Source organism: Rhinolophus hipposideros (assembly GCF_964194185.1).
Source record: "Rhinolophus hipposideros genome assembly, chromosome: 10".
Classification (NCBI taxonomy): Eukaryota; Metazoa; Chordata; class Mammalia; order Chiroptera; family Rhinolophidae; genus Rhinolophus; species Rhinolophus hipposideros.
The window spans coordinates 58,039,027-58,065,525 of record NC_138056.1 but is presented as its reverse complement, the minus strand read 5'-3'; the positions used below and the strand labels follow the sequence as shown (position 1 = coordinate 58,065,525).

General features: G+C 45.6%; 1 protein-coding gene across 2 annotated transcripts in view; it reads left to right on the top strand.

The window, feature by feature from the left end:
• The window catches only part of ME3 (malic enzyme 3), a 175,634-nt gene that overhangs the window by 126,110 nt on the left and 23,025 nt on the right, over positions 1-26,499 (top strand). For both annotated transcript variants that reach the window (XM_081063184.1, XM_081063185.1), the window contains 2 exons: positions 2,007-2,110; positions 26,379-26,488. In XM_081063184.1, the coding sequence (XP_080919310.1) occupies positions 2,007-2,110; positions 26,379-26,488 (214 nt within the window). The remainder of the gene's footprint in view (positions 1-2,006; positions 2,111-26,378; positions 26,489-26,499) is intronic.

Here is a 26,499-nt window from a genome sequence, read left to right as displayed (position 1 = left end):
GGGCAGGTTGTTTCACCTCTCTGTGTCTTGTTGCCCCATTTTTGTAAAATAGAGGAAAATAACGAGACCTACCTCTATGTCCACTCAGGTCCTCCAGAAAACAGAGGTGTGAGAGGTGTAGTGGGGAAAACACACGTGAAGAATAAAGAGAGGGAGCAGAAGTAGTTGGCAGGTGGGTGGAGACTTCAGAGAGGACCCAGGTCTGACACCTGTGAAAGGAGAGAAGGAAGGAGGGAGACAGAGCTCTCTGCCTGCAGTGCAGTCCTGGGAAAGTCTCAGGCCAGTGAAAGACGGAAAGACGGCCTGAGAGGAGCCTCAGCTGGGCAGGACTGGCCTATCCTATGTCCACGTGCTCAGTCATGAGTTAGTAGCAGCCCAGGGAGGTGGGCAGCTGAAGGCTGTCCACCAATTACCGTCCGTTGGCAGGTTCTCTTAAGGGACCTCTGAGCTGCACATCCCAATGCCATACCTCACAGGGAAGACTCAAGTTCTTAGAATATTTCTTAGTACGTGGCACATCGGAAGCCCTATGAAAGTTAAAGCTACTTCCATTACTTTTTAGTGTATGTTAAAATTCACAAAGCTCTTTCACACACATTATTTCATTTACTCGTTACAATCATCCTGGGCAGTTGGTATTTTATCCCCATTGGACAATTGAGAAGAAGGTTCCGAGAGGTCATATGATTTGCCTGCGGTCACTCAGCTAGTCAGCGGTGGAAATAAAACTTGACTTTAAGCCCCTGGAGGACACAGCCCATGGCACCCTTATCTCTGAATCCTGCAGTAGAAGTTCAGATGGAGATGAAGATAACACCAAACCTTGTCCTCAAGGAGCTGGCATTTTTTGTGAGATAGACTCTTAACACGTGGAAATTACTTGCTGTTTCCTAAACACACAAGGAATTTTTTCCTCCTTCTACCTCCAGCCCCCAGCCTTTATTTGTGTTGACTTCTCAGCTTGGAAGGCCCAGCCCACCAGTCTAAATCTGTCCATCTTTTAAGGCCCAACCATTTCCTCCATGATACAACCCACAGTCCCCCCGTGGGAATTGTTTCTCTCCTTCTCTGTGCTGCCATGTGCCACACTTTGTTCCAAAGCAACGTCACAGTGCCCTGTAGGAAAGTTTATTCATTTACTCACCAGCCACCTTCAATAGACTGTGAGTACCTTGAAGGCAACAACCTTTTCTTACTCATCTACAAATTCCCAGGGAGGCCCAATGTCAGCGGTAATAGATGATCAGTAAACATGTCCCACATACGTACTATGCCAAAGAACTACAAGAGGTGGTATCAGCTAACACAGGCTGCCATTAAGGTGGGCATCTTTTTTGAACTGAAGTTTCTGCTTATATCATTTTTGTCCTTGTATCCCCAGGGCCTAACCCAGTACCAGGCACATGGTAAGGAGTCAGTAAGATTTCATGGAAGAACGGAAGGTAGGGAGAGCATGGGGGAGGGTTTCTAATTTGACTCCAGATCAGTGGCTTTGGATGAGACCCAATACCTCAATCCAGACGCTGCCTATGGCGATTCTCAAGCAGAGGCGATTTTGCCCCCTCTCCAAGAAGACATTTGGCAATATCTAGAGACGGTTTTTATCGTCACAACCAGGAGTGCTACTGATGTCTAGTGGCTGGAGATCAGAGATGCTGCTAAGTATTCTACAATATACACGTCAGCCCTCACATCAAAGAATTATCCAAATCAAAATAGCAACAAGTGTCGCTGCTGAGAATCCCTGAAATAAACCCAGAGCTGCAGCCAGAGGTTGTAAGATTGTGTCTAAAAGAGACTTGCCTGTTCAAAGCATCCTTGGCTCCTAAAGTGGGGACCACCATGGAGCCCACCCTCAGTTGGGAACTTAGCCTTCAGACCCTTCCAGAGTGACACTTTGGGGGCGAAGGGGGGGCAGCCAGCTTCCTCTTCCTTCCTCCCCTCCTACCTCCTGGTCCTTTCTGATAAACCAAGACACTTGAGAAAATGGATCTTGTCTGTTCCAGGAGCTGCTCAGAGACCCTCTGTACATCGGCCTGAAACACCAGCGTGTGCGTGGGAAGGAATATGATGACCTACTGGACGAGTTCATGCAGGCTGTGACAGACAAGTAAGTGGCTCAGTCTGTCCCTTTTGAAAGAGTGCTTTAAAGAGATAGTATGACTAAAGCTAACACTGGTTTTGGCAGATACATAAACAAGAGGCAGTACATGCAGGCAAGTCTGAAAATTCCAACTTGCCCCGTGGACTTGAACGTCTCAAAGCCAAATGGGCTCGTTCTCTGGGAGAATCTTTGGGAGCAGAGAAGGGAAGGGAGAGGGTTGATGGCCGAAGGTCTGTGATCTGGAGGTAGTTATGTATCTGATGTTTCAGGAGGAAAACCCCCTTAGCCTGAACTGTTCTGGGTTGTCGGCATAAATAAGGATTTTATCAGTGGTGGAGGAAAGAACTGTGCCCTTCTAACAAAATCTCTTTGTGGGGCAGCTGGCCACATTACTTGTCACTTTCCACCTGGACATGAGATCCAGGCAGCATTAGTGAGCCAGCGTGGGCTGGGCCTGCGAGATTTATGAAGTGTCATCTCTGTGCTGGGGGGGCGTGACACTGGTGCTTCTGCCCCACCCCTTGCCTGCCCCGTCTAACTGCCATCATGGCCACCCTCTCACCCAGCTTAGGCTGGGTTGGAGTTCTGGAAACAGCCCCTTCATCCATACACTGCCGGGCCAGTCAGTCAAGACAGAGTTTCAGCAGCTCAGCAGGCCCCTACAGACCCAGCAAGTCCCCTTCTCACTTGAAAAGCTCCATCTTTTCTTGCTGTCCCGAGAGTGATCAGGAATTGCAAAGCTGGCCTGAATGTCCTTGGCAAAATATTCCCTTGCTTGAGTTCAGCCACTAGAACCAGAGTGGTGGCTTGAGACATTGCTGCTCTGGCCTCTGCAGCCACGAAGTCTCATTTGGGTGGGCTTTTGGATGTATGCAAACTGACCCCCCACTTCCAGGTCTGTGACCTTGGGCAGGTTCTACACTTTTAGTTTTCCTTATCTGGAAATAAGAAGAAAGTATTTTCCTGTTGTGTGTTTTGTTTTTGTTTTTTCAGATGAGAAAAAATAACGTTGTGGTTATATAGGATGGGAATGGTCCTGTAGAAAACAAGAAATTAGTAATGGAGTGTGGGGCCTGGGGGCGAAAGTTCCTGTAAACCAGAGGGCAAGGATCTAATGCACACCCGGAGAGTTTGGTCTTAGATTAGGAGCACAGAAGCCCAGGAGCACAGAGATCAGGAGCACAGAGGGAATGCAGAGCACCGGACAGATATGGGCAGGTGGGTAGATGTGGTGGGGCAGCATGTGGGAGCCTGATTGGATGAGGCAAGGTCATCCACTGACGGTGAAGGTGGGGATGGAGGTGGTGGAAGTTTAAGGATAGAGGACTTTGAATGCCCAAACTAGGCAATTAGAGGATGATTATTGGGCAGCTCCACGGGCCCCCTTGAGGTTACTGGTCATGAAGTTAACTTAGGCCAGTTGACCTATTTCTGTGTTTTCTCTAGCCAGCTTCAACTCTGTGGTTGCAGGGCAAGAAGAGACAGAGAGTAGGATTGAATCAGCATTGGGATTTTGCCAGGCAAGAGAGAAAGAGAGAGAGAAAGGAATTGGGAGTGTATTCAAGGAAATGATTGTATTGATGTGTCATGAGGCCTCGGCTGGGTAAGAAGGGACATGAGGACATGGTGGAGAAGAAGAGTAAGGGACAGTAGTATGATCGATGGATGGTAAGTCCTGGTGAAGCCTAAGAATTATTGAGTTGGGTACCAGATGGAATAAGCTGGAAAGAAAAGAAGTGGTGATCAGAACATTCAGTGTTTGAAGCGGAGACTATGGAGGAAGAGCTGTTTTTGAGATGTGACCCCCTCCCACCCAAAGCAGCTAATTCAAGGCTCAGCTACATCAAAAGAGGTATATCATCTAGAACAAGGGAGGTGAATATCCCACTTAATTCTCCCTCTTTCAGACCATCGTGAATACCACATTTGGTTCCAGACAAGATAATTTGAGGGTCATAAATTACCTAAAGTGCCTTTGGAGAACAATAATCATGACAGTGAAGGAAATTAAAGGCTTAGCCTGGTGGGGAAAAGACTGAGGGACGGCTCTGTCCACACCCAGGGCACGGTACCCCCTCCAGATATCTGAAAGCTGTCCTCCCAGAAGAACACTGGACTTGCTTCTGTATACCCACATGGAGAAAAAACAGTTGGGAGAATGCCAAAGGAAGCAGTCTGCAGCTCAAAATAAATCACAGCTATCCCACAGTACACTGGACCTTCTGTGAGAATGAGTTCCTTTTCACAGCAAGAGTTCAAGGATAGATTGTGTGGCTTATTAGTGGTGTTCTTATAGGAGGAAAGTTCAGCTTTAGATGCTCTTTACATTGCTTTCCCATCCCGGGATTCTATTAGGATCTTTGAAGATCCCTGTGAGGCTGGCAGTAGGGGTATTATTATTCCCATTTTATAGAACAGGAAACAGGTCATGAGAGGCCCAGCAGCCTGTCTCAGGTCACATGGTAGTATCTGGCAGGACTGCAAGTTGCACATGGATCTGCTGACCCCGAGGCCAGTCTGCTTCCTACATTACTGGGTTACCTGTGGAGGACAAGAGCAGGGAATGAAGTCGGCTCTGAGAGCCTGTTTTCTGCTTTCTGTTTCCAGGGCTCACTGCTTATCTAATGAGTCAGTAGTCATTCCATGATTTCCCACAGAGACATCTTGCTATTCATGTGAGAGCGTGACATAAAGTAGGATGTAAGAGGCCCTTCAAATTATCATTAAACAGTTCCCAGTCTCACAGACACACAGGCAGTCTAGGAGCGAACCCTTGGGGAGAGCCATGCATCAGCCAACAGGAATGTCCTTACGTGGAAAAGATGATGGGCTGACAGCTGGTTGTTTTGACTCTCTAATAAGCTAAAGCAGATGTGTCTGTGGATACTGTAGGTGGGGAGGGAGCTGGTCTCCCCAGGCACTCTGGGGAATAGAGTAGCCCCAAGATGGAATGCCCGGCCTGAGGGTGAGTCAGCAACCCTGAAGTCCAACACCATGTATTTTAAGAAAGAACCTTAAGAACCTTGGGAAACATTGACTCCTGCTTTCAACATCCTTATCTCTTTCCAAATATCCTACTCATAAAAAGCTCCAACTTCTGGCCCCTGCCCACTCATCAGGATGGGTCTTAAGATTTTTTTTTTTTCCCCGGCCTGGAAAAGAGTCTCTATGGCTGAGTTACGATCTTGGAGTTTGGCCTTTGGGGAGGACCCACCAGAGCAGAAGGAATGTCCGTGTAAATCTGTGAAGCACAAGAATAGATAACTGTGAGTGTCCTGTGGCGATGATGCCTGATGGTCCCCGGGAAAAGACGAGCAGATTCATTCTACCTGCGTTCTCCCTGCCATGAAGTAAGACCCACCGCATTGCACCTGAGTGACAAGTGTTCTCCCAGGGTTTCCACTTACATTGCTCATTTCTGTTACAGTGGGATGGATGGGAGTGGCCTCTTTAAGTTTGCCTTGCTCTGTCTGATGCTCAGCCTGGGTTGGATAGAACTTTGATGTCAGCAGCTTCCATCTTTAGGCAGGTCAGGAAAGGAAACCACCTCCTTTCTCTCCAGCACCCCAGACCCTAAATGTGGAGATTCCTAAGCTGCTGAAATAAGAGTGATAAAGAAGAAGGGAAATGATAGTTCTAAAAAAACACCTGACATTTTCAAAAAAAAAGTCATCTGCTTTTCAGCTCCAGGAAAATTTCTTTCTGTCTTTTTGTGTCTCTTCATCTTTCTCTCTCAGGCTCATGCTCTCTCTCTCTCTCTCTCTCTCTCTCTCTCTCTCTCTCTCTCTCTCTCTCTCTCTCTCTCTCTCTGTCTCTCTCTGACACACACACACACACACACACACACACACCATCCTACACTAGAAACCTGAGGTTCACACCATAATGGCAATCATTATTAGTGGTCTTGTAGAAAATTCTAGTTCTCAGAGAAATCCAGACAGCTCTAGACCTCTGACTTCTGAAGCCAGTTACTGCACAGGCCCACCCCTTCACACTGCCTCTCAAGCTGGAGGTGAGCATGCATTCCTTCTGTCACTTCAGCATGAACGAGATTGCCCCCATTCCATCTCCCTTCTGCTTCTCATCCCACTTGTTTCTGCTCTTACATTTGGAGGATGCCCCTAAAGGTTTCCACTCCAACGTGCTAACAAAATTACTAAATTATCTCTACAGTGCCCTTGATTGGTACTGGTCAGGCCTCCGTTCAAAGCAGAGCACCAACGCTGAAAGCTGGAAAGCAGGAGGTGAAGTCCCGAGACTGTTCCCTGCCCCTTGGTCCGTAACATCAAAGCACACACCCTGTTTCAGTTATCTACTGTGGTGGACCAGACCACCCCACGTCTGAGTGACTTAACACATGCTATTTGCTCTTGATACTTGCAAGCTGAGCTGACTCAGTGGGGTGGGTTCTGCTGGTCTTGCCAGCTTGTAGGGGCTGCTTTCAACTGGTGGATAAGCTGGCAGCTGGGCTCAGCTGGCACTGAAAAGAAAGGCTGGGCTGCTGTCTGGACACAGAAGGGCTGGGCTCCTCTCACTGTCCATAGTCTCTTCACATCATCTCTCCATATGGTTTCTTTTCTCAACATTGTAGCTGAACTTGATTCATGGCAGTCCAGGGCTCCCAAGAACACGAAAAGGAAAGCTTCCAGGCCTTCTTAAAGCTGAGACCTGAAACGGACACAGTATAACGGTCCACCACATTCTACTGGCTAATGCAAATCACAGGTCCATACCAAATTCCAAGGGAGAGGGTAACACAAGGATGTAAATACCAAGAGGAATGGTTCACTGGGGAGCCACCAATGTAACAGACTACCACGCCCCATCCAGCCTGAGAGGCACAAAGAATGGGGCAGCCACCGTTATAGGAGCTTGTGCTCTGGAAAGGCAAGAAGAGCGAGAGAAGAATAACAGAGTTCCTCACATACGCAGGGAAATGTATGACGTAGAATCACAGTCATTTACTGGTACCTGCTGTATACAAGATGCTGTGCCAGGCATAGTCAGCAACCCACAGAGAAATAAGCAGTCCTGTTATCAAGGAGATTTTCATTCACAGACATTTTCCTATATCTAGGAGAGCTTGGACCTGACTTCTATGCTTTCTTAGCCTCTGAGTTTCTATGTAAGTCTAGAGCTCACGAAGAGTTCTAGGATGGAAATAGAAAGTTGGAAATTGCCAGTTCACATAATGTTTCGTGTCAAGGCAATGATGAATTCACCTAGGGAAAGAGAATAGAGAGAGAAGAGACTGTGGCTCACCACCATTTTCTGAACCACACCCTGTGGATACCTGCAAACCAGCGTGCTCAGCAAAATGGAGAATTCGACTAGGATGTTATTGGTAGGAATGGCAAGGTGAGTAAAAAGTCTTCATTCATTGCACAAGCTCTGATGCTAGGATTCTAAAGGCTTTCTGGGTTCAACAGGGAAGAGTGTCATGGTTGATTAGCAATGTCTGCCCTGAGCAGGGGAATGAGGTGTGTGTGGCAGCCTGTGGGCTATGCTTTAGCCATTCGGGATCCATGACTTGCCTCGAGACTAAGTATCTGTGATTCTATGAGCACTCAAAGGACCATGAAGGTTGAAGATTTTTCTTCTCCAGGTGTTCAGGATATTTCAGGAGCTAAACCAAACCTGTCTATTTGGTCCACATGAAACGGCAGCTTCTTCTTCTGAGTTATAAGAACATTCAGGAATATGGTCCCTTGGGTACACTCCACCCGCCCACCCCCAGCCCATTCTGGAATAAAACAATGGATCGTATAAAATAAAAGGAGGCATGCGAACACTGACCTGTGGATCCCAAAGCCTGGCCTGACATTGGATAAGTCACCAGGGGAGTTATCAAGAAAACAGACTCCAGCCTCCTATGCCACAGTAGGCGTAGGTTGAGTCCTGGGCATCTATATTTTTGAAGCTTTCCTGATGCTTCCAATAGAGTTATACAAAGATTGAAGTTTGAGAAACTGATGGACCATGTCCTAGGAGAGGCACATTTTGAGTGGCCCCAGCTCCCTCAACTTTCAGAGTCAAACTGGAGCCTGAGGTGAGGGTTTAAGGACTGGTACACAGAGACTTCCCACACACCTTCCCACTGGGGGCCTACATGAGGAAAGACCTAGCACATTCTCTGGGCTCGCCATGCCATGGCAGTCCGTCCTGACAATGCACCTGCTGCTCTGACAGCTTCCTTCCGTCCCAGCTGCTTCTGCTGGAATCCCCTTGGCCATGAGGAACTTGAGCTGTTTGCAGGCCTAACCTAATTATACTGCCCCATGTGGGGAAAGAACTCACACATCTGGGTACCCAGGGCTCAGAAGACCCATCCTGTAGAGGAATGAGGCATGCCTTTCCCCACAAATCTGTGCATGCCAAATCCTGATTTTCTGTGACTGTCTTGTTTGGGGAATTTCTTATAAAAAGTATCCTGTGGAAGTACAGAAAGTCCTGTCACTTTCCCAACAAATATGTCTATGTTTTGAAATTTGGCTTTTCAAACTTCTCCCATGAAGGGAAAGAAAGATAGTAGCAGCAGGTACTGTGTCCAACACTCTGGGGATCAAGCTTTATTTTCACCACTGAGGTGAGAAAACTCATCACAGAAGCTCCAAGAAAGCTAGAAGCAGCACACACAAATAATGTCTCTAATCGTGCATTTCCAAGGCTTTTGAATAAAGATTACATGCCCAACACTCTATTAGGCACTGTAATGAGATTCAAAAGAAACAAAAGACATGGACCGTGTCCTCGAGAATCTTACAGACCTTCCAAAAATACAAAAATTTTGAAAAGGAAATAATTAGAGACGAGGTAAGCTCTCGACTGTTTGGTGTTGAGTTCAAAGGGAATTCAGACAAAAGGATGTGGGAGAAGATTAGAACAGAAGGCACACCAACTCAAGTTCTGCCTTCCCCGGGGAATTCTGCCCTGACCAGCCTGGCCTGAAGCTCTTTCTGTTTGTAATCATAGAGTAACTATTGGCCATAGAATTCATTTGCTAATTAGTATGCCTCGCATTGTGACATCTCTTCTCTAATGGTCCAGAGTTTTGCTCTAACGCTTTTTTGGTCTTTAACCTTTCACAGTCAGAGAAGAGATGAGGCAAAGACGTGCCTGAAGTGTTTTAGACGGGTTCAGGTATCACGTGGCTGGAGTAGGGACTTCACGGATCGGACCTTCCTCAGGCCCTATGACTCTGTAATGTCTCTACCTGACTGGTAGTTCCTGGGGAGCAGAGAGCAGGCCTTTATTCATGGTCGGCCCTTGGTTAATGGTGAGGGTGGAAGTTGGGTGGTTGATTAGTTAGTTGAGGGATTGAAAGCCTTCACCAGGCTAGCTATCAATTAGAATGGACTGAAAGTTATGAATCCGACCACAACTGAGGAAGCTCAGAAGAAGGAATTCAGTGACTCGTTCCAGCTTGTCTGGCCTCTGAAGAAGCAGGACAGCTTTCCAGTCTCAGCCTGACATGGTTCATTGTTGACCGTCCAGCTTCTACACGTTTCCATCAGAATAGGAGCTGAATGGTGCCTGATGACGGACTCTCATGCTTGCAAGGAATCTGCCGTGGGCCACAGAAAGTGCTGGAAGGCTGTAGCAAACTGCAAACCAGCACTCACTTCTTTAGGACCTATGCATGTCCATCATGGTCAAGCAGACTGAACAATTGAGAGAGCGTGATGTCCATTAGTTAAGGTCCAGCCCCAGAATTGTGCTGGAGGAAGTTCGCTGACTAGGCAGATGGATTCAGTGATGCCAGATGGCTGTTTCCTTTTCATTTTCCCTTAGCAGACTGATTTTATCACCTGGTATTAGAATACGAACAAAATCATGCCCAGATCTGAAAGTTTCGGATTATAGCAGAGAAGATGAAGGAGTAGAAGGGCTTTTTGTTTTTTTTTGTTTTCCTCATTTTCCTCAATGGATTAATAATAATAGTAATAATAACTCTTATTTACTTAATTGCTTACTATGTGCATGTGCTGATACAAGCACTTAATACAACATGAATTCATTTAAATCTCACAGCAACACTCTGAGGTAGGTACTGTTATTAGCTTCATTTTAAGAGATGAGGAAAATGAAGATTATAAAGTGTAAGTACCTTGCCTAAGGAAGGGAACCACATTAAGACCCCACCCACTAACAATGAATGTTAAATGCACAAAGTCTAGAACTGAACTGCCTGAGCTTGAACCTCTCTCCTACCAGTTATTAACAAGCTACTTAATTTATCTGTGCCTTCATTTCCTCATTTCTAACATGCATTTTTAACTTGTAGAGTGCTCAGTATGGATAATTGACACAATCCATGTAAAATGCTTAACATTATATCTCATAATAGGAAACACTTCAATAATGTTTGCTATTATTATTATTATTAATTTAGGCAATTTCCAAAGCCACTTTCCTTTAGGTAGTGATTTAGTGGTATCCTCATTCATGCATACCTGCTTGAGTTAAATTATATACTATTATATCCATCACTTCCTTCCATAGTCCCCCACTCATCTATCCCCTCCATTCCAATACTACTTTCCCTCTCTTCCCCAGTTCTTCGTCCCCAATGCTGATCTTATAAGGGGGGAAAACAGCCCTAGAAACACTAGGTATGATCCATCTCTGTTTTCAGATCCCCGGGATGTGCAGTTAGTAAATGTGTGGTCTCCACCCTCTACATATGATCAGCTTAACTTTGCTCCCCCCGTCCCCCAGGTGGAGAGGCATTGTGTATATATGCATGTACATGTGGGGATAAAATCTCCTATTTTCTGTAGTTGTTTCGGCTGAATGTTGTTTGGACCTTATAGACCCACCACCCTGAGAGCATTACTCCCTTGAGTAACTGAACATCTTTTTGTGTAACACATTTCTCAACACAGAAATGAAAAACAGAAACTTGTCCAAGGATAGAAAAGCATTAAATCACCCCGAGATCAACCCACCAATACTGACTTAATTAAGAGGCAGCACATTCAGCACTTTGCTCTGGAGCTGAAAGGAAGCCTTGGATAACTTCATGTCCTCCCGCCCTCTCCCTTGCTCCCTCAGCTCCAGTCACTTTTCTTTCTTGCTGCTCCTTCAACTTGTCATTTTTGATAGAGCCACAGAGCCTTCATGCTTGCAATTTCCCCAGCTTTGAATGTCTTTCTATTTTCATGGCTGTTTCCTTCCCATCATTCATACTTGGAAACAGGTCCATACCCAGGTAGGGTCTAGTGTTAAGGCCTACACAAGGCAGGACATTGGAACTGAGCATCCTGAAGAAAATAGAAGCCTTAAATGGCTGCAGCCCCCATGAAGAAGAACTCGGCTCTGCTCCCCAACTTAGGGAAATGACAGCTTGGGGTGGGGGAATGTCTGTTGAAAGAAACCAAAACGCCAAGCCTTTACCATACGTAAATTTAGACTCCACATTTGCAATATACACACAGTGCAAAAATCCCCAAGTTAAGAAATGGGTATAAAATCTTGTTCCCTCCCAGGGGTATGGCTGGAGAACCTGGCAGAAGGAAAAGTAAAACTTCCCTATAGGGATATTCCCACAACCCACGCTGTGTGGGATTTCTTGAAGGGAAAAGCAATTCCCCAATGAAAATAAATTCATGATTCACAATAATCCACACAGAAACAATTCACAATGTGGGATCACCAGATACACAACTAACAGAACAATTAGAACCTCAGAAAAAAGGAATATTCTGAGAAAGATTATAAAGCAGCTATACTTAAGTGTATGAAAGAGATATTTTTTATAAGAATGAAGTAATGAGGAAAGTACTCAACACTGAAAGAAACAGGCAGCTTTGAATAAATAAATAAATAAATAAATAAATAAATAAATAAATAAATAAATAAATAAATAAAACAAAATTCTGAAAATGAAAAGCAGAGTCATGGAAATCCTGCAAAGTACATTAGTGTTAGGGGAAGACACCATCAGAAAACCCAAATCCTCGAAATTTACTGTCTGGAGGTATTTTTTAGAAAGACCCTCCATTCCTAGTCCTGATTACCCAGAAAGGAACGAGTACTCCAAGGTGTTGTATTTAAGAAGGATTTTTCCTCCAACATGGGAGCTGCTGTTGATGAAACAGACCATTTCTTGAGGGAAAGAAAGAATGTGTAAGCTTGGAATCCCCAAATCCCAGCTTTGTCATTCCATGCCAGAAAGTTTGTAGCAATTCCAGACAATGCCGTGGCATGGTGTGTTCCCTCTCGTTTCCTCTGTCTCTCTCCTGCTCTGTGTCCTGCTCATTCACACTCACACATCTGTATGCTTGCAAGGAATCTGCCCTGGGCCACAGAAAGTGCTGGAAGGCTGTAGCAAACTGCAAACCAGCACTCACCTCTTATTCTTATTCTTCTTATTCTACTGTGTTCATTTGATTAGGCTTAACCAGATTGGTTTTTAATAAAGTTGGATAACTGGAAAAATTCCTAAAAACAAATGGTTCAGTCCAGATAAGTTATGGAAAGAAAAAAGTATTATCTGGATGTATATACACCAAAACGTTAGCAGTGATTGCAGATGGGACATGAGTTTTTCAGGGATATTTGCGTGCCAAGCCATTCATTTCTATAATGTTTGATTGGGTGTAGGCATTTCTTTTGTAATTAGAAAACAATATGGATTTTTTTTTTTTAGTTTCAGGTGTACAAAACAATGTAATAGTTACATATTTACACTCTTCACAAAGTGATCACCCCCCACCCCCAATCTATTGCCATTCTGACATTGTATATAGCTGTTACAATTCCATTGACTCTATTCCCTATGCTGTACTCCATATCCCGTGACTATATATATATATATATATATATATATATATACATTAAATTATAGTTGACATACAATATTATTCAGCTTCAGCTTCAGGTGTAGACTGCAGTGATCAGGCACCTATACGGTCCATGAAGTGGTCTCCCTAATAAGACATGTGCCCATCTGACACCCTACATAATCTTTACATTATTAATTATATTCCCCAAACTGTCCTTCATATCCCATGGCAATATTGTACTTACCACGTTGTGCTCCCCCGCTTCTCCCTCATCCCCACTCCCCTCCCATCTAGCAACCATCAGTTTTTCCTCTATATCTCTGAGACTATTTCTGATTACTTTGCTCATTTATTCAGTTCTTTAGATTCCACATATAAGTGAGATCATATGGTATTTGTCTTTCTCTGTCTGACTTCATTTAGCATAATGTTCTCTAGGGCCTCCCATATGATTGCAAATGGTAAGATTTCATTCTTCTTTATGGCTGAATACCACAGTTTCTTAATGCAGTCATTTACCGATGGGAGTTTACCAATGGGTTGTTTCCACGTCTTGGCTATCGTGTATAGTGCTGCAATAAACATAGGGGTGCATATATGTTTTCGAATTAGCGTCTTGGATTTTTCTGGATAGATACCTAAGAGTGGAATTGCTGGGTCATAAGGTAGTTCCATTTCCAGTTTTTTGAGATACTTCCATACTGTTTTCCATAGTGGCTGCGCCAATCTGCAATCCCACCAACAGTGCACAAGCATTCCCTTTTCTCCACATGCTCACCAGCACTTGTTGTTTGTTGATTTATTGATGATAGCCATTTTGACTGGGGTGAGGTGGTATCTCATTGTGGTTTTCATTTGCATTTTCCCAATGATTAGTGAGGTTGAGCATTTTTTCATATGTCTGTTGGCCATCTGTATGTCCTCATGAGAGAACTGTCTCTTCATGTCCTCTGACCATTTTTTAATTGGGTTTTGGGTTTTTTTGGTGTTGAATTGGATGAGTGTTTTATACATTTTGGATATTAACTCCTTATCAGATGTATTATTGACAAATATTTTCTCCCATTCAGTAGGATGCCTTTTTGTTTTGTTGATGGTTTCCTTTGCTGTGAAAAAAACTTTTCAGTTTGATGTAATCCCATATGTTTATTTTTTTCTTTTACTTCCCTTGCCTGAGGGGATATATCAGTAAAAATGTTACTCAGAGTAATGTCTGCAAATGTGCTCCCTATATTTCCTTCTTGGGGTTTTATGGTTTCGGGTCTTACATTTAAGTCTTTGATCCATTTTGAATTTGTTCTCATACATGGCGTAAGGAGATGGTCCAGTTTCATTTTTTAGCATGTGTCCGTCCAGTTTTCCCAGCACCATTTATTGAATAGACTGTCTTTACCCCAGTATAAATTCTTGCTTCCATTGTCATAGATTAAATGACCATATAGGCATGGATTTATTTCTGGGCTCTCTATTCTGTACCATGCTGTTTTGATTACTATATGGATTTTTTATAATGAGTTAAGCAGCAATTCTTTCCCAGAGACAGTTCCTTGCATTAAACAATAAAAATAATACAGAAATAAATAAGCAAGCAAGCATTCCACCCTTCACTCTCTCTGGTGATTTGAGTGCTGGGCTAACCTTGGCTCCTATGGACAACAAAGCGATTCATATACATTGACTCATTTAATACAACAATCCTAGTCAGTAGCTACAATCATTGCCCTATCCCACTAAAACAGAAGTTCCAGGAAGTGTTCTTTGTCTCTTCTGTTCACTGCTGTATCTCAAGCACACAGAACAATGCGTAGTGCTGAATGGATTCTCAATAAACATTTACTGAATGAATGCACTTTTTACAGATGAGCAAACTGAGGCACAGAGAGGTTAAGGAACTTGTCCAAGGTCACACTTTTAGCGAATTGTGGAACCAAGTTATAACCCGGGTGGTCTAACTCCAGAACTCACCCTCTAACTTGGATACTCTCTATTTCTGTTCTTTTAACGTGAAAGAAAAGACAGTGCAACATACTCCAGACACTTTCTTGATACAGTAGGCAAAGAGGATAAATGAGAAGGAGGTCTTATGGAAACTATCCTACTTAGCATATTCATGTCTTCTCTCTCCAGTCTGTTCTAGGGCAGGGGTCGTACCCCACCTAGCCTCACCATTAGGGGGGCTCTGGAGGGACTAGCCATCAATTCCCATTTTCAAAACTCTCTGGCTACCAGCAGTGAGAGAATCATCCTCTTTAAAAGAGAGAGAGAGAGAGAGAGAGAGAGAGAGAGAGAGAGAGGGAGAGAGATGTGACATATAGCATTGTGTAAGTTTAACGTATACAACATGTTGACTTGATACATTAATATATTGCAATATGAGTACCGCCATAGCTTTCACTAACACCTCTATCACGTCACATAATTATTTCTTTTTGTGGTGGGAAAATTTGCCAGCATCTGGATCAGTTGTCTAATGCTTCCTGGTTCTTCCTTCTTTTTTTTATTAAATTTATTGGTTGACATTGGTTAACAAAATTATATAGGTTTCAAGTGTACGTTTCTATAATACATCATCTGTATATTGCGTTGTGTGTTCACCACCCAGGTTCTTCCCTCTTAACCACCCACATGGCCAGTGGTCCCCTGACCCCTTCGTCCACCAGAGCTGGGCGCCCCTGTAGGCCTCTCCACAAACTACAAACCCAACCAGCCCACCCCCAAGGGAAAAGCTGAGGCTCTAGCTCCAAGCTTCTTCTGGTGGATTTAAAACTATGTAAACAAAGGAAAGCCCCTAAGCTTATAGCATACAAACTACAGAGAAAGCGTCAAGGTTTTATTTTAACTTTAAAAGATAGTAAAGAACATAACTGTTAGCTCTAAGGCCCTATTATGTTTCAAGGAAGCTTTCACATTCGGAGTCCTTCTCAGCAGACAGGGTCACTGCTCATTATTTTAATGTACACTGAATTTTAGAAATGCCGTCTGTATCTTACCTCATTTCCCCACCTGGCCCTCCCTAGGACTCTAATCTTACAGTCTCAGAGAAGCGGAACAAGAAACAAAAAGCCCATTTGATCAAACTCCCTCTCTGCACAGGTGAGGAAACAGAGACCCAGACAGAAAATTAGCTCCCCACAGTCAGATAATGATAAAAGCAGTGGGAAGGTAAGGGGACCCTATCCAGTTGTTTGCTCTCATTCGCAAAACTCATGAAATCTTTTCCAAGTTTCCATTTAGCATGTGTTTATCATGTACGTTCTCTGTGCCCCAGAGTGTGTCCAGGACAAAGAAAAGACCTACGTTGAAGAATTCAGTTCTCCCTGAGATAGTAATGTGCACACATAAAATACTCAGAAAATAGTTCAAAGCAGCGTCAAGTTACCTGTTTATTCATTTATTTATGTAGTCATCCATCCATTCATTCATTCAATGGACAGATATTTATTGAACATAGCAGTAAGTCAGAAATAGACTTTGTTCTCAAGGAGCTTACAATTGACTAGCGGGGAAAAAAGAGATGTTCAAAGAATTACTACTGGGTTTGTATAGATTAAAGATGAGCTTCATTAACGGCCCTGCCTGCAGTGTCAATCAAGGCTAATAGGGGAAATAGGTGGTCAAGGGGCCTGGGATATTTGACTGGGTTTCAAAGTTATGACCTTGAGAAAAGATGAAACAGTGCCATTTGCGACAAAATGGATAGATCTTGAGATTATTGTGCTAAGCGAAATAAGTCAGACAGAAAAAGTCGAGAACCATATGATTTCATCAATATGTGGGATATAAAACTGAAAGAAACAAAGGAACAAGACAAAGAAAGAACAAAATAAAACCTCACAGACACAGATAATAGTTTAGTGGTTACCAGAGGGTAAAGGGAGAGGGGTGGTAGATGAGGGTAAAGGGGATCAAATATGTGGTGATGGAAGGAGAACTGACTCAGGGTGGTGCACACATGATGTGGTATATAGATGATGTATTACAGAATTGTACACCTGAAACCTATGTCATTTTACTAACCATTGTCATCCCAGTAAACTTTAATGAAAAAAAAATCTTATGGCCTTCTTCCTAGGAAAAAGCTAGCAACTCACTTTTACAGAGCACCTACTCCATTCTGGGGGCTTTACATTTAGTTACCACAGCAATCCTTAGAGATCAAACAACTGGGGCTCAGAAAGGTTAAGTACGTTGTCCAACCTCACCCAGCTACAAATTGGGAGAGTTTGGACTCGCCCTAAACCCACCTGACTCCAAAACCTGAAGACATGTCATACAGACCCTCTGCTGCTCACTCTCCTGGCCTGCCTGGGAGGGCCCTCCTCACAGTGGCCTCATCCTTGGGGGTGAAGGAAATAGCCTGAGCTATTGTGATACAAAGATGCTTTGCCTCTGTGGCCTCTAGGAAAGGAGGGTGCGGCTCCAAGGGGAGCTGGTGATATCATAAGAGATGTTTGCCACTGGTCCCTCCTGTGGTGGGACTGTTCTCTGTCATTCATTCATTCATGCTTTCATGTGTTCAATATTAGTTACAGAGCCAGGCAAGTACGGAGCCTGAGGCACCCAGCAGCATGTCTATTGTCTATTTGGTCTTTTAACATGGACGTCTGAAGCTGCCTTGTCCAGAGGGCAGGAAAGGAGGCAGGGGGCAAGGGGCAGGACAGCGGAGCAGTTAAAGCTCCTTCTTCAGCTGTCCTGCTATCCTGGGGTGAGTAAGACCCCCTCCCCTGCCCTCAAGGACTGCCTCACGCCTGCTTTGATCTAGCCTGTCACCTAACCTTAGTCTTTCCCTTTCTTCCCCTCACCAATTTTGCTTCACTTGGGTCCCAAAAGCCCACCTACACAGACTAGGTTCTCTGACCTTATTGTTTTCCACCCCCAGTGGAAAGACCTGTTGTACTTCAAGGTAGAATTTAGCCAATTCTATGAGAGGGGGTTGGTTTAGACTCCCAAGAGATTAAGGCACAGTTGTCAGACAGACTGTACGGGGCAAATACCATGGTAGTTCACCTGAACAGAGATCAGAATAGACCAAACTAATCAGAGAAGCTTTATGGAGGACACCAGTGACTTCATGACTGCTCAAACGCTCAATCTATGGGCCAATCAGAGCGGGTGTAAGTGCTGACACCCCCAAGCCGGCTAGTGGGTTGGTGGCTGAGAAAGGTGCATGGGTTTTAGGAGAAGAAAGTTGAGGAGTGAGTGTCTGTGCCCTAGAGGAAAAATTCAGTACTGGCCTCTGACCTTGGAGAGGTCAAGGGGTGAGCAGATCAGCCACCATTCTCTTCCCAGCGCTGGGATTTCTGGCGCCATTTGCGTGCTTGCCCAGGAACTCAGACAAACAGGGAAATCGAGGAGGAAATCCAAACTGTTCCTGAAGTGTTTTCTGTCTGGCCTGGGATTGCCGTCAGAACAGTGGCTGGGGAATGGCCACATTATTCTGGGATGGTTGCTTAAAAGTTGTTGTTTCCTGTGACTATCTTGTTACCCAATGGGAGTTTTCCCCATTAGGCCAGAATGCCCCCCACAGGAGCCGGCCAGTCTGGCTGCCAGGGCAAGGCTCACCAAAGGAATCTTCCCGTAAGGGACCTGAGAAGGCAAGGGCTTCAGGGGTCCACTCACACACCCCACTCCCCGCTGGAATTTCTTCCGTAGCTTCCGTGCCAAGTGGCTCTCCGGTAACCATGGAATCACTTCCAGTGACCAGCAGCTTCTTTCCATCCAGTGTTTGAAATCTCTGCCTTACATGGCACTAAAATCTGTTTCCTTCTGACTTCTACCTGTTGGCTCAAAGCCACATAAAAGAAGTCTGCTTCATTCCCTGTCAACAGAATGGTCCTTCATGTCTTTGAAGATAATCATTATGCTTCATTCCACTTGGCTTTCTCTTTTTCAGGCTCAGTATTCCCGCCTTCTCCAATCCATGGTTTCTGGTTTCCTCACCTACACAATAGTTTCCCTGTCACCCTTCTGGATCCTTTCCCAACCCCTGCCCCCAGCAGAATGAGTCACTCCCTCATGCATATCTGTGATGGAGCTCTGCTGCGAGGGCTTCACTAGGCTGTGAGGTCCTAGAGGGAAGGAACATGTCTTCTTTCAATTCTAACTGGACTCTGGCTCCCACCTCTTCCCATCTCCTTAGGGTCTCTCCATCATTACTACTCTCATCTCTCCTCCTTTGTCTCACATGCACATCTCCCATCTCAAAAATAAATCCATCCTTCATTCCCACATCCCCCAATGGCTGTCAGCCACCCTCTACTTCATAGCCAAGCTTCTTGAGATTCGTAATCACTGACATTTCCTCCCCTTCCATTTACCCTTTAACCCCCTGCCAAATGGCCCCCTCCCCACCACTCCACTGAAAGTGGTCTGGCAAAGGTCACAAAAAATCTTCTAAATGCCAACTCCAGCACACACTTTGAGATCCCTGTTTCACTGGACATCTCAGCAGCATCAGACGCGACTCCTCTGCCTGCCCACCTTCTGCCCTGCTGGTTCCCCTGCTCACTTTCCTTTGCTGGACTCTCTCCTAGTGCCCCAGTACCTCAGACTCAGCACATGTCAAACCTGTCTTACCAAGTAAGCCTGTCCATCCTTATCACCAAATTCGACAAGCAGTGGACACACCGTCCCCCATCTTGGGCTCATCCTCCTCCTTCATCTTCCACATCTGCCCTGTTATGAAATCCTGCCTTTAATAACCATCACCTCCGTGGATGTGCCAGGCTTTTTATATACATTACCTCATTAAACTCTCATAACAGGACTGCAAGAGCGATATTATGATCCCACTCTATTATCAGCGAAGACTGAAATTTGGATTAAATCACTTGCTCAAGGTGACACATTTCGTAAGTGATGGAGCCCTCTCGATCCCAAAGCTCTCCACACTCTGCCTTGCCTCCTTCACATCTTTTACCCAGGCCCTCTTCTCCCGTTCGGTCCTCATTGCCTTGTCCCAGAAGTTCATGGCCTCTCACTGGGGTTCCGTGACTCTTTATCGCCAATATGTCCTCCCACCCCATCATCCACTCTGCTGCCAGAATGAACTTCCTAAAACACATGCCACTTTCCTGCATAAAGCCCCTCAGTGGGTCCCCATTGCTCTCCAGACTGACTAGACTCTTTACACAGGCATGTAACAGGGTGGCCGCTGGACACCACCCAGCCTCATCTCTCCCGCCTCCTCCCCTTCTCCGTACCCCTCTCCCGATCTCCAGCTCTATTTATTTCCCTGGAGCTCCAGGAAGGCCCCCTGGTCTCATTCCACAAGCATGTGCTGTTCCCTTTGCCTGAGGCGCCCTTCTCCCATCCCTACCCCCACCTACACACGGACCTCTGAGTCCCCTGCTCTGTGAAGCCCTCACCGCCTCTCCTCCAGCCGAGCTGCCTGATCCCTTTCAGGCCTCCCACATACCTAGCACATACCTTTATGATTCCTCTTGTCACAATGTGTTGCAACTGCTTTTTTATTTGCTTGTGTCCCCATCAAACTATGAGATTCTTGTACTTGTACTTGCCTTTGCCATCTAGCAGGTAAGACAGTCCCTCGTCCACAGTGGTCACTGGAAATGTTTGCTGAGCTGAATTTTTATATCATACCTAGGATAGTTCCTGACACAAAGAGGATACCCTGCTGTATACATTTCTTTAATAATTAAAACAGAAACATCAATAAATAATTGTGATGCCATGTGATATAGGGTATTATAGAGAAATATCCAGGGTATCATGGCAGCCTGGAGAAAAGAATTGCTGCTCCCCTGAAGGTAGAGAAAGCAATGGGTCAGAGAAGCCTTACTGGAAGAGGTGACATGCCAGCTGGGTCTTACAGTTTGAGTAGGAGTTGACCTGATGAAAAGGGCCTCCTAGGCGCGTGAGCAAAGACATGGTGCAGGGCATGCCCACAATGGTTGGGGAGCAGCAGCATACGCCAAGGAGGCTGCAAGCTTGGAGCCAGTGAACATCACCGAAGGCGTTTGGACATAATCCCAAAGGCAGTGGGAGCCCAGTAAGGATCTTCAGAAAATAAGTGGCCTGCACAGATTTGTGTTCAGAACGCTAGGGAGGATGCATTGGGGGAGGGGAATAAACCTGGAGACAGTGAGCTCCGTTATGGTAGGTTCCGGGACAGGAGGAGCAATGGCAGTATTCCCAGGGACAGATGGTCTTGCCCTGAATCCACCCAGCCCCACCTGGTACAAAGTTCTTTCTGCAGAGGGTTGTGTCTTTCTAAGCGTGCTCCACCTCGGGTGGGGAGGGTAGGAAATAGAAGGGTAAAGTGTCTGGTCAAATGAGTTTAGAAGATGTTGGGTTGAACAGGTCTCTTAATGCAGGACTTTTCAGAGCCTTTAATACATATGTAACATTCAGAGTTTCCCAAACAGGGTTAGCCATGGAAACTCTATGTGAGAGCATCTCAAGGGACTCAAGTTTAAGGGAAGATGTAAAACAGAATCAAAGACCGAGAGCTTTCATGATTCTGTCAGTGCTGGTTCTTGGAAGGAAAAAATAAATAAAAGAAATAGCTCTGCATTGGGTGACAACTGATATTCTCACTGAGTCCTCTGCTGTGAGAGTCTTGTGCATGTGTTTTTTGTTGGGGGAACAGAGTAGGCTCCCATGGAAATATGAGTGGTAGCTTTTAATCATTCTGTTTGGAGACAAGCTGAGCAAATTCACCTGCTCCTCCCAGGTCCCTCGTGTTTGTTCAGGCCTAAAAGAGGTCAGGCCCAGGTGTTTGAAAGAATGACAGGTCCTGACCTATGGAAAGAGAAACCAGGTCGGCAGCCCCTGGAATGTCTGCTCTCACCACCTCCCTCACGCAGTATTCAGTCAGCTTGCTGGCGGGGCGGGGGGGGGGGGGGCAGAACAGCCATCTCAGAATCCCCTTACCCTCAGGAGGCTACATCCCAGGTGGCAGGGACCCCGCTCCATTGGTCCTGGCCTGGGTCCTGTCACATTGTCACACACAGCTCACCAGGGCTCCCAGGCACAAGTCGCCATTTGCAGGCTTTCTCTTGTTTGAGCCCTGGGGGGAAGAATTTAAACATCCACTACCCGTCAGTGGGCCTTGTGTCTTTAAGTGAGCCCTGGCCTTGGAATGCCTTCCCTGGCAGCTCCAAGGCCATTTCCCAGCTGAGTCCCCAGGGGTGAGAAGTCCGGGCAGCTCCACGTGTGGCTTGGGGAGGGGCCTCTTTGTCCATTGCAGGAACTCTCCCCTGGAGCAGCATCAGAAGTTCCTCTGCCCCTGCCAGGGCTTCAGGGTGAAGAGTTCAAAAGAGCAGAAGGGGACAGATAAGCAGGAGCCTCCCCAGTGAGGGGGGGCTTCTGTAGGCAAGAGGTCAGCAATACACTGCCAGCACTAAAATCAGGGCCCAGAGCTCTGAGGAGGGGGCAGCTGTACAACCTGGAGGGTGACTGCCTCAGCCCTGCTCACTCAGCTGGTCTGCTGGGCTTCAGCTCAAAAGGGACTCCAACTCAAAAAGGACTCCAAAATACTCTCTCAAGACTTTCCTGTCACATGTTGCTCTTACTCAGAATGGTCAGACCTCCCTACTTTAGACTTGTAGAATTATCTGAGCGAAGCCCCTGGTGTATCTACTTTAGCCGTACACTAAGTAGCCTCTGCTACTCTTCCAGCCCTCAGAGCAGGAAACTGAGACCCAGAGAGAAAGGGGCCTCACCCAAGACTCAGAGCTTATGTCAGAGACAGAGAGAAAACACAGTTTTCCTGTGCCCCAGTGCAGTATTTTCTTCACCACATGGCACTTCCCTTCTCTATGGAGAAAGAAATTCAACTTTTTCATCTACTTAGTTTTATCCTTTACAGACTCATGTCGCCATTGAAACTAAACTAAGGTAAGTTCTAGATTCCAGTAGAACTGGATTCAGATTCCAGCTCCATGACTTTCCAACTGCAGTAAACAACCCCTGGGCAAATAACGTCTATAGCTCAGGAATCCTTCTCAGAAATAGCACCTACTTCATAAAAGCATGTGGAGATTAACTGAGATAATATGCCAAAAGCTCAGGGAGATGCCCAGCAGATAATAAACACTCAATGAGATTTAGTTATTTTTGTTACTGTTGTTAGCGGTAGTAAGTGTTCATGAATATATGTAAGGCAATTATAATTAACATTTAAATTGGTGTTATGGTGAAAGTTCAGTACCTGTATTTGTATGTGCTTGAATGAACTGAGAAAATATTTTTTCTCCTAAGCATTTAAATTTTCACTTGGAAATAGTGTTTTTGTTCTTAATTGGCTTTGAATTATTTTAACAAGTTGTCAGGCAAACTCACAGCTATCATTTCCACCAACCCTTTCATGTATCTACCCCTCCTTAAAACATTTATTGAACAACTACAGTATCAGCTTATCATAGATGCCCAATAAATGCTTTTGGATGGGTGGGCAGGGAGGTGGATGGATGGATGGATGGATGGACGGATGGATGGATGGATGATGCTAAGAGAGCAGTTGAAGTCATTACCTTTGGTTCAGACTAGCTAGTGGCCTGGTTTCATGGCCTCAGAGGAGGGGCTGAGGAACTAGGAGAAAGTGGTGAAGGGCCCAAAGTTCTCAGTGGAGACAAAGAGTAGGTATAGTGAAACTGAGGGAGATGGAAGGAGAGGCTGTGATCAGAGACAGAAATGGGCACTGTGAAATTCTAGAATAGGACTGGTTCATGGCGAGAAAAGATGCAGGGAGCAGCAGTGGGGAGGGGTGTCCAATGTAGATAGGGTTCTGGAAATCCTTGGACCTACTGAGGTCTAGAAACTCTGAGTCTAGTTATTGTATGGGCAATTCACGTAGCCTTTTCTGGAATCCCAAGTTCACATTGAAGTGACCTGAATTAATGAGGTTTTACTGAATATCTCAGCAAATGGCTAGGGAGTTTCTCATATATAAAACTGAATATAATATGAAAGAGTAATTGTGCACTGAACGAAAGTATTTATTCATAATTATTGCCTTATTTTTACCTAGAGTGGTGCTGTTTAAAGGTCAAGTGTGTGTGTGTGTGTGTGTGTGTGAGTGTGTAAAAGACAGAGACAAAGAGAAAAAGGAGAATGTGCATCACATTCTTTTGTTGTCTGACCTTTTCGGCATTTTAGCTCCAGGCCAGTTGTGGAGCTACACTGGGAGTCTTGTAAGGGTTATATATAGCAAAATGTCACCAGCAACCAAAGACTTTCTGTTCCCCCTCCCAACCCAAATACTTGAAATTCACACCCTGAACAAAAATTCGCAGTAAATTTTGGCTTGGCAAGCACAGCGTTATATTTGTGCACAGAAGGGTTTTTGTTTGTTTGTTTGTTTGTTTGTTGTTGTCATTTCTCTTCATTGTACAAGAAGAAGGGGACTGGATGGTGGGTCAGGAGACACAGCAAACCCCCAACCACTCCCCCATCAGCACTTGCTCTATGACTGTGATTAAGAATTGAGGCCAGAATGACACATATGTTTAGCACTTTGCAATTTAAAAGTCACCCTCAACTTTTAATACTAGTAACAACCCATAGAAGTTGCCCAGGTAGAGATGATTGTGCCCACTAACAGATCGGGAAACAGAGGCAGTAAAGAGCAGTGACGTGACATGTGCAAGATCCCTCAGTTGCGCGTCGCAGAGCCAGGTTCAGGCCCACAAGCCTCCTGACCCCAGCCCAGAAATCTTAGCCCTGGATTGTGGCAAGTCACCGCCTCTCTCTTTCTGTCCCTGTAACCTGAACCCATCTCCAGATCCCCCACTAACAGCCCCAGCTCACTAAATTTCTCTAAGGACCATGGCAGGAGCAAATATTTGCCTGCCTACTGGCATTTCTACTGTACAGGGTAAGTCGCGCACAAAATTATGAGGTTGGAAACAATGTTTTCTAGGCCATTTCAGTGCTACTCACCCCATCACCAGCATCATCAGACGCCCCCCATAGCACAGGAAGCCCACGCAGAAGCATGTGTTCACACACCTTTCAGCAAGGTCATAATTTGTTCTTTCTATAGCTGGTCCCAAGCCTCCAGTTCACACCAGGTTGGCAATGGAAGGCCACTTCTCCCTAACATACGCCCCGACACTCCTTGCTGATCCATCAGGGCATTTGTTCCTCAGTGAACATGACCTCAGAGACTGTTAGTCACAAATTGACACATGAGATAAAATCCTTGTTTTGTCCATGGACTAAGTGATTTTTAATAATTCGTATCACCCTTGCTTCCAGAAAGACTTCAATAAGAGACACAATACGATAAAACTAACGAAACCAGGATCAAAGAGCAAGAGTGGAGTCAGAGGGGAGGTGCAGGCAGAAAGCCTAGGCTGAGGGAACCTACTGCCAAACAGCAGAAATCGTAGCTCTCACCTTCCTCCCAGACAATGAATCTAGTCATCTTCTAAGAAATGCAAACTTCTTCCTGACCTTGAACTCTCGGAGGCAGTTTTAGCATAGCTTCTACATAAGGCATCTCAGGCAGCTTCGTGAGCACGTCTTCACCCGCCAACGCGGCGTATCTCAGAGCCCCCTCGCCTGTCAGATCAGAACCATCTGGGGTGCTTGCTAACAATGCAGATTCCTGTGCAGCATGGGGCCCATAGGTGGTAATTAATACCGTATCGTATCCTTGAGTCTTGCTAAAAAGATCTTAAATGTCTTCACCACTGAAAAAACAGAAAAAAGTAATGATGAGAGGTGATGCATGCGTCAATTAGCCTGACTGAGGTGATCATTTCACAAGATATATGTATATCCTGGTGTACACCTTAAATACATACCGTTTTTATTTGTCGATTATAACTCTGGAGGAAAACAATGCCGATTGCTCAGCCCTACCACCCAAACTCACTGAGTGAGACTCTTTGGGAGTTGGGACAGGGGACCTGCTCTGTAGACGGGCTCACTCATTGATTCTTCTGTGCCTGCGAGACGGAGGACACCCTCACTGAGGTGTAAGTAGAGGACAGCGGCTTAATCCTAGATGCCTCTCAGCCTTCCTTGCATCTTATCAGGGAGCCATGCCTGAACCCAGAAGAGTCTCTAATGGAGGAAGTCATGGCCTCAGGGCCCCCCAGGGAGCGACTGGAACACTGCAGAGCCTCCCAGGTCCCTGGGCAAGCCGGGCTGTCTGCACGCACTTGGGTTTAGAGTGAGATTTCTGCTGGGATTTCAGATGGCCACAGGCCATAGAAAGAGCAGGCCCTATCTCAGCCCTTCCACGTGGTGGCCCACGTGAGCCACCAGCCCGCATCAGAGACAGTGAGGTGGGCTCAGCTGACCACCAAGCCCACTGCCCCTACTCTCCTTCCCCATCTTCATCCATAATGAGGTAGGAAGAGCCCAGGAGTCCAGGAGCCAGCCAGGTGGCAAAAACCCGGGTGAATGGGCCACGCCGTACACCCCCACCTGCTGGCCTGCCTGTGCCTCCCCACTGCCAGGGATCTGTCTCCGGGAGGCGACCATGCATTCTTTCCTTTCCCTCCACACAGGTTTGGAATAAATTGTCTCATCCAATTTGAAGACTTTGCCAATGCCAACGCCTTCCGCCTGCTCAACAAATACCGCAACAAATACTGCATGTTCAACGATGACATCCAAGGTAAGTTTCCA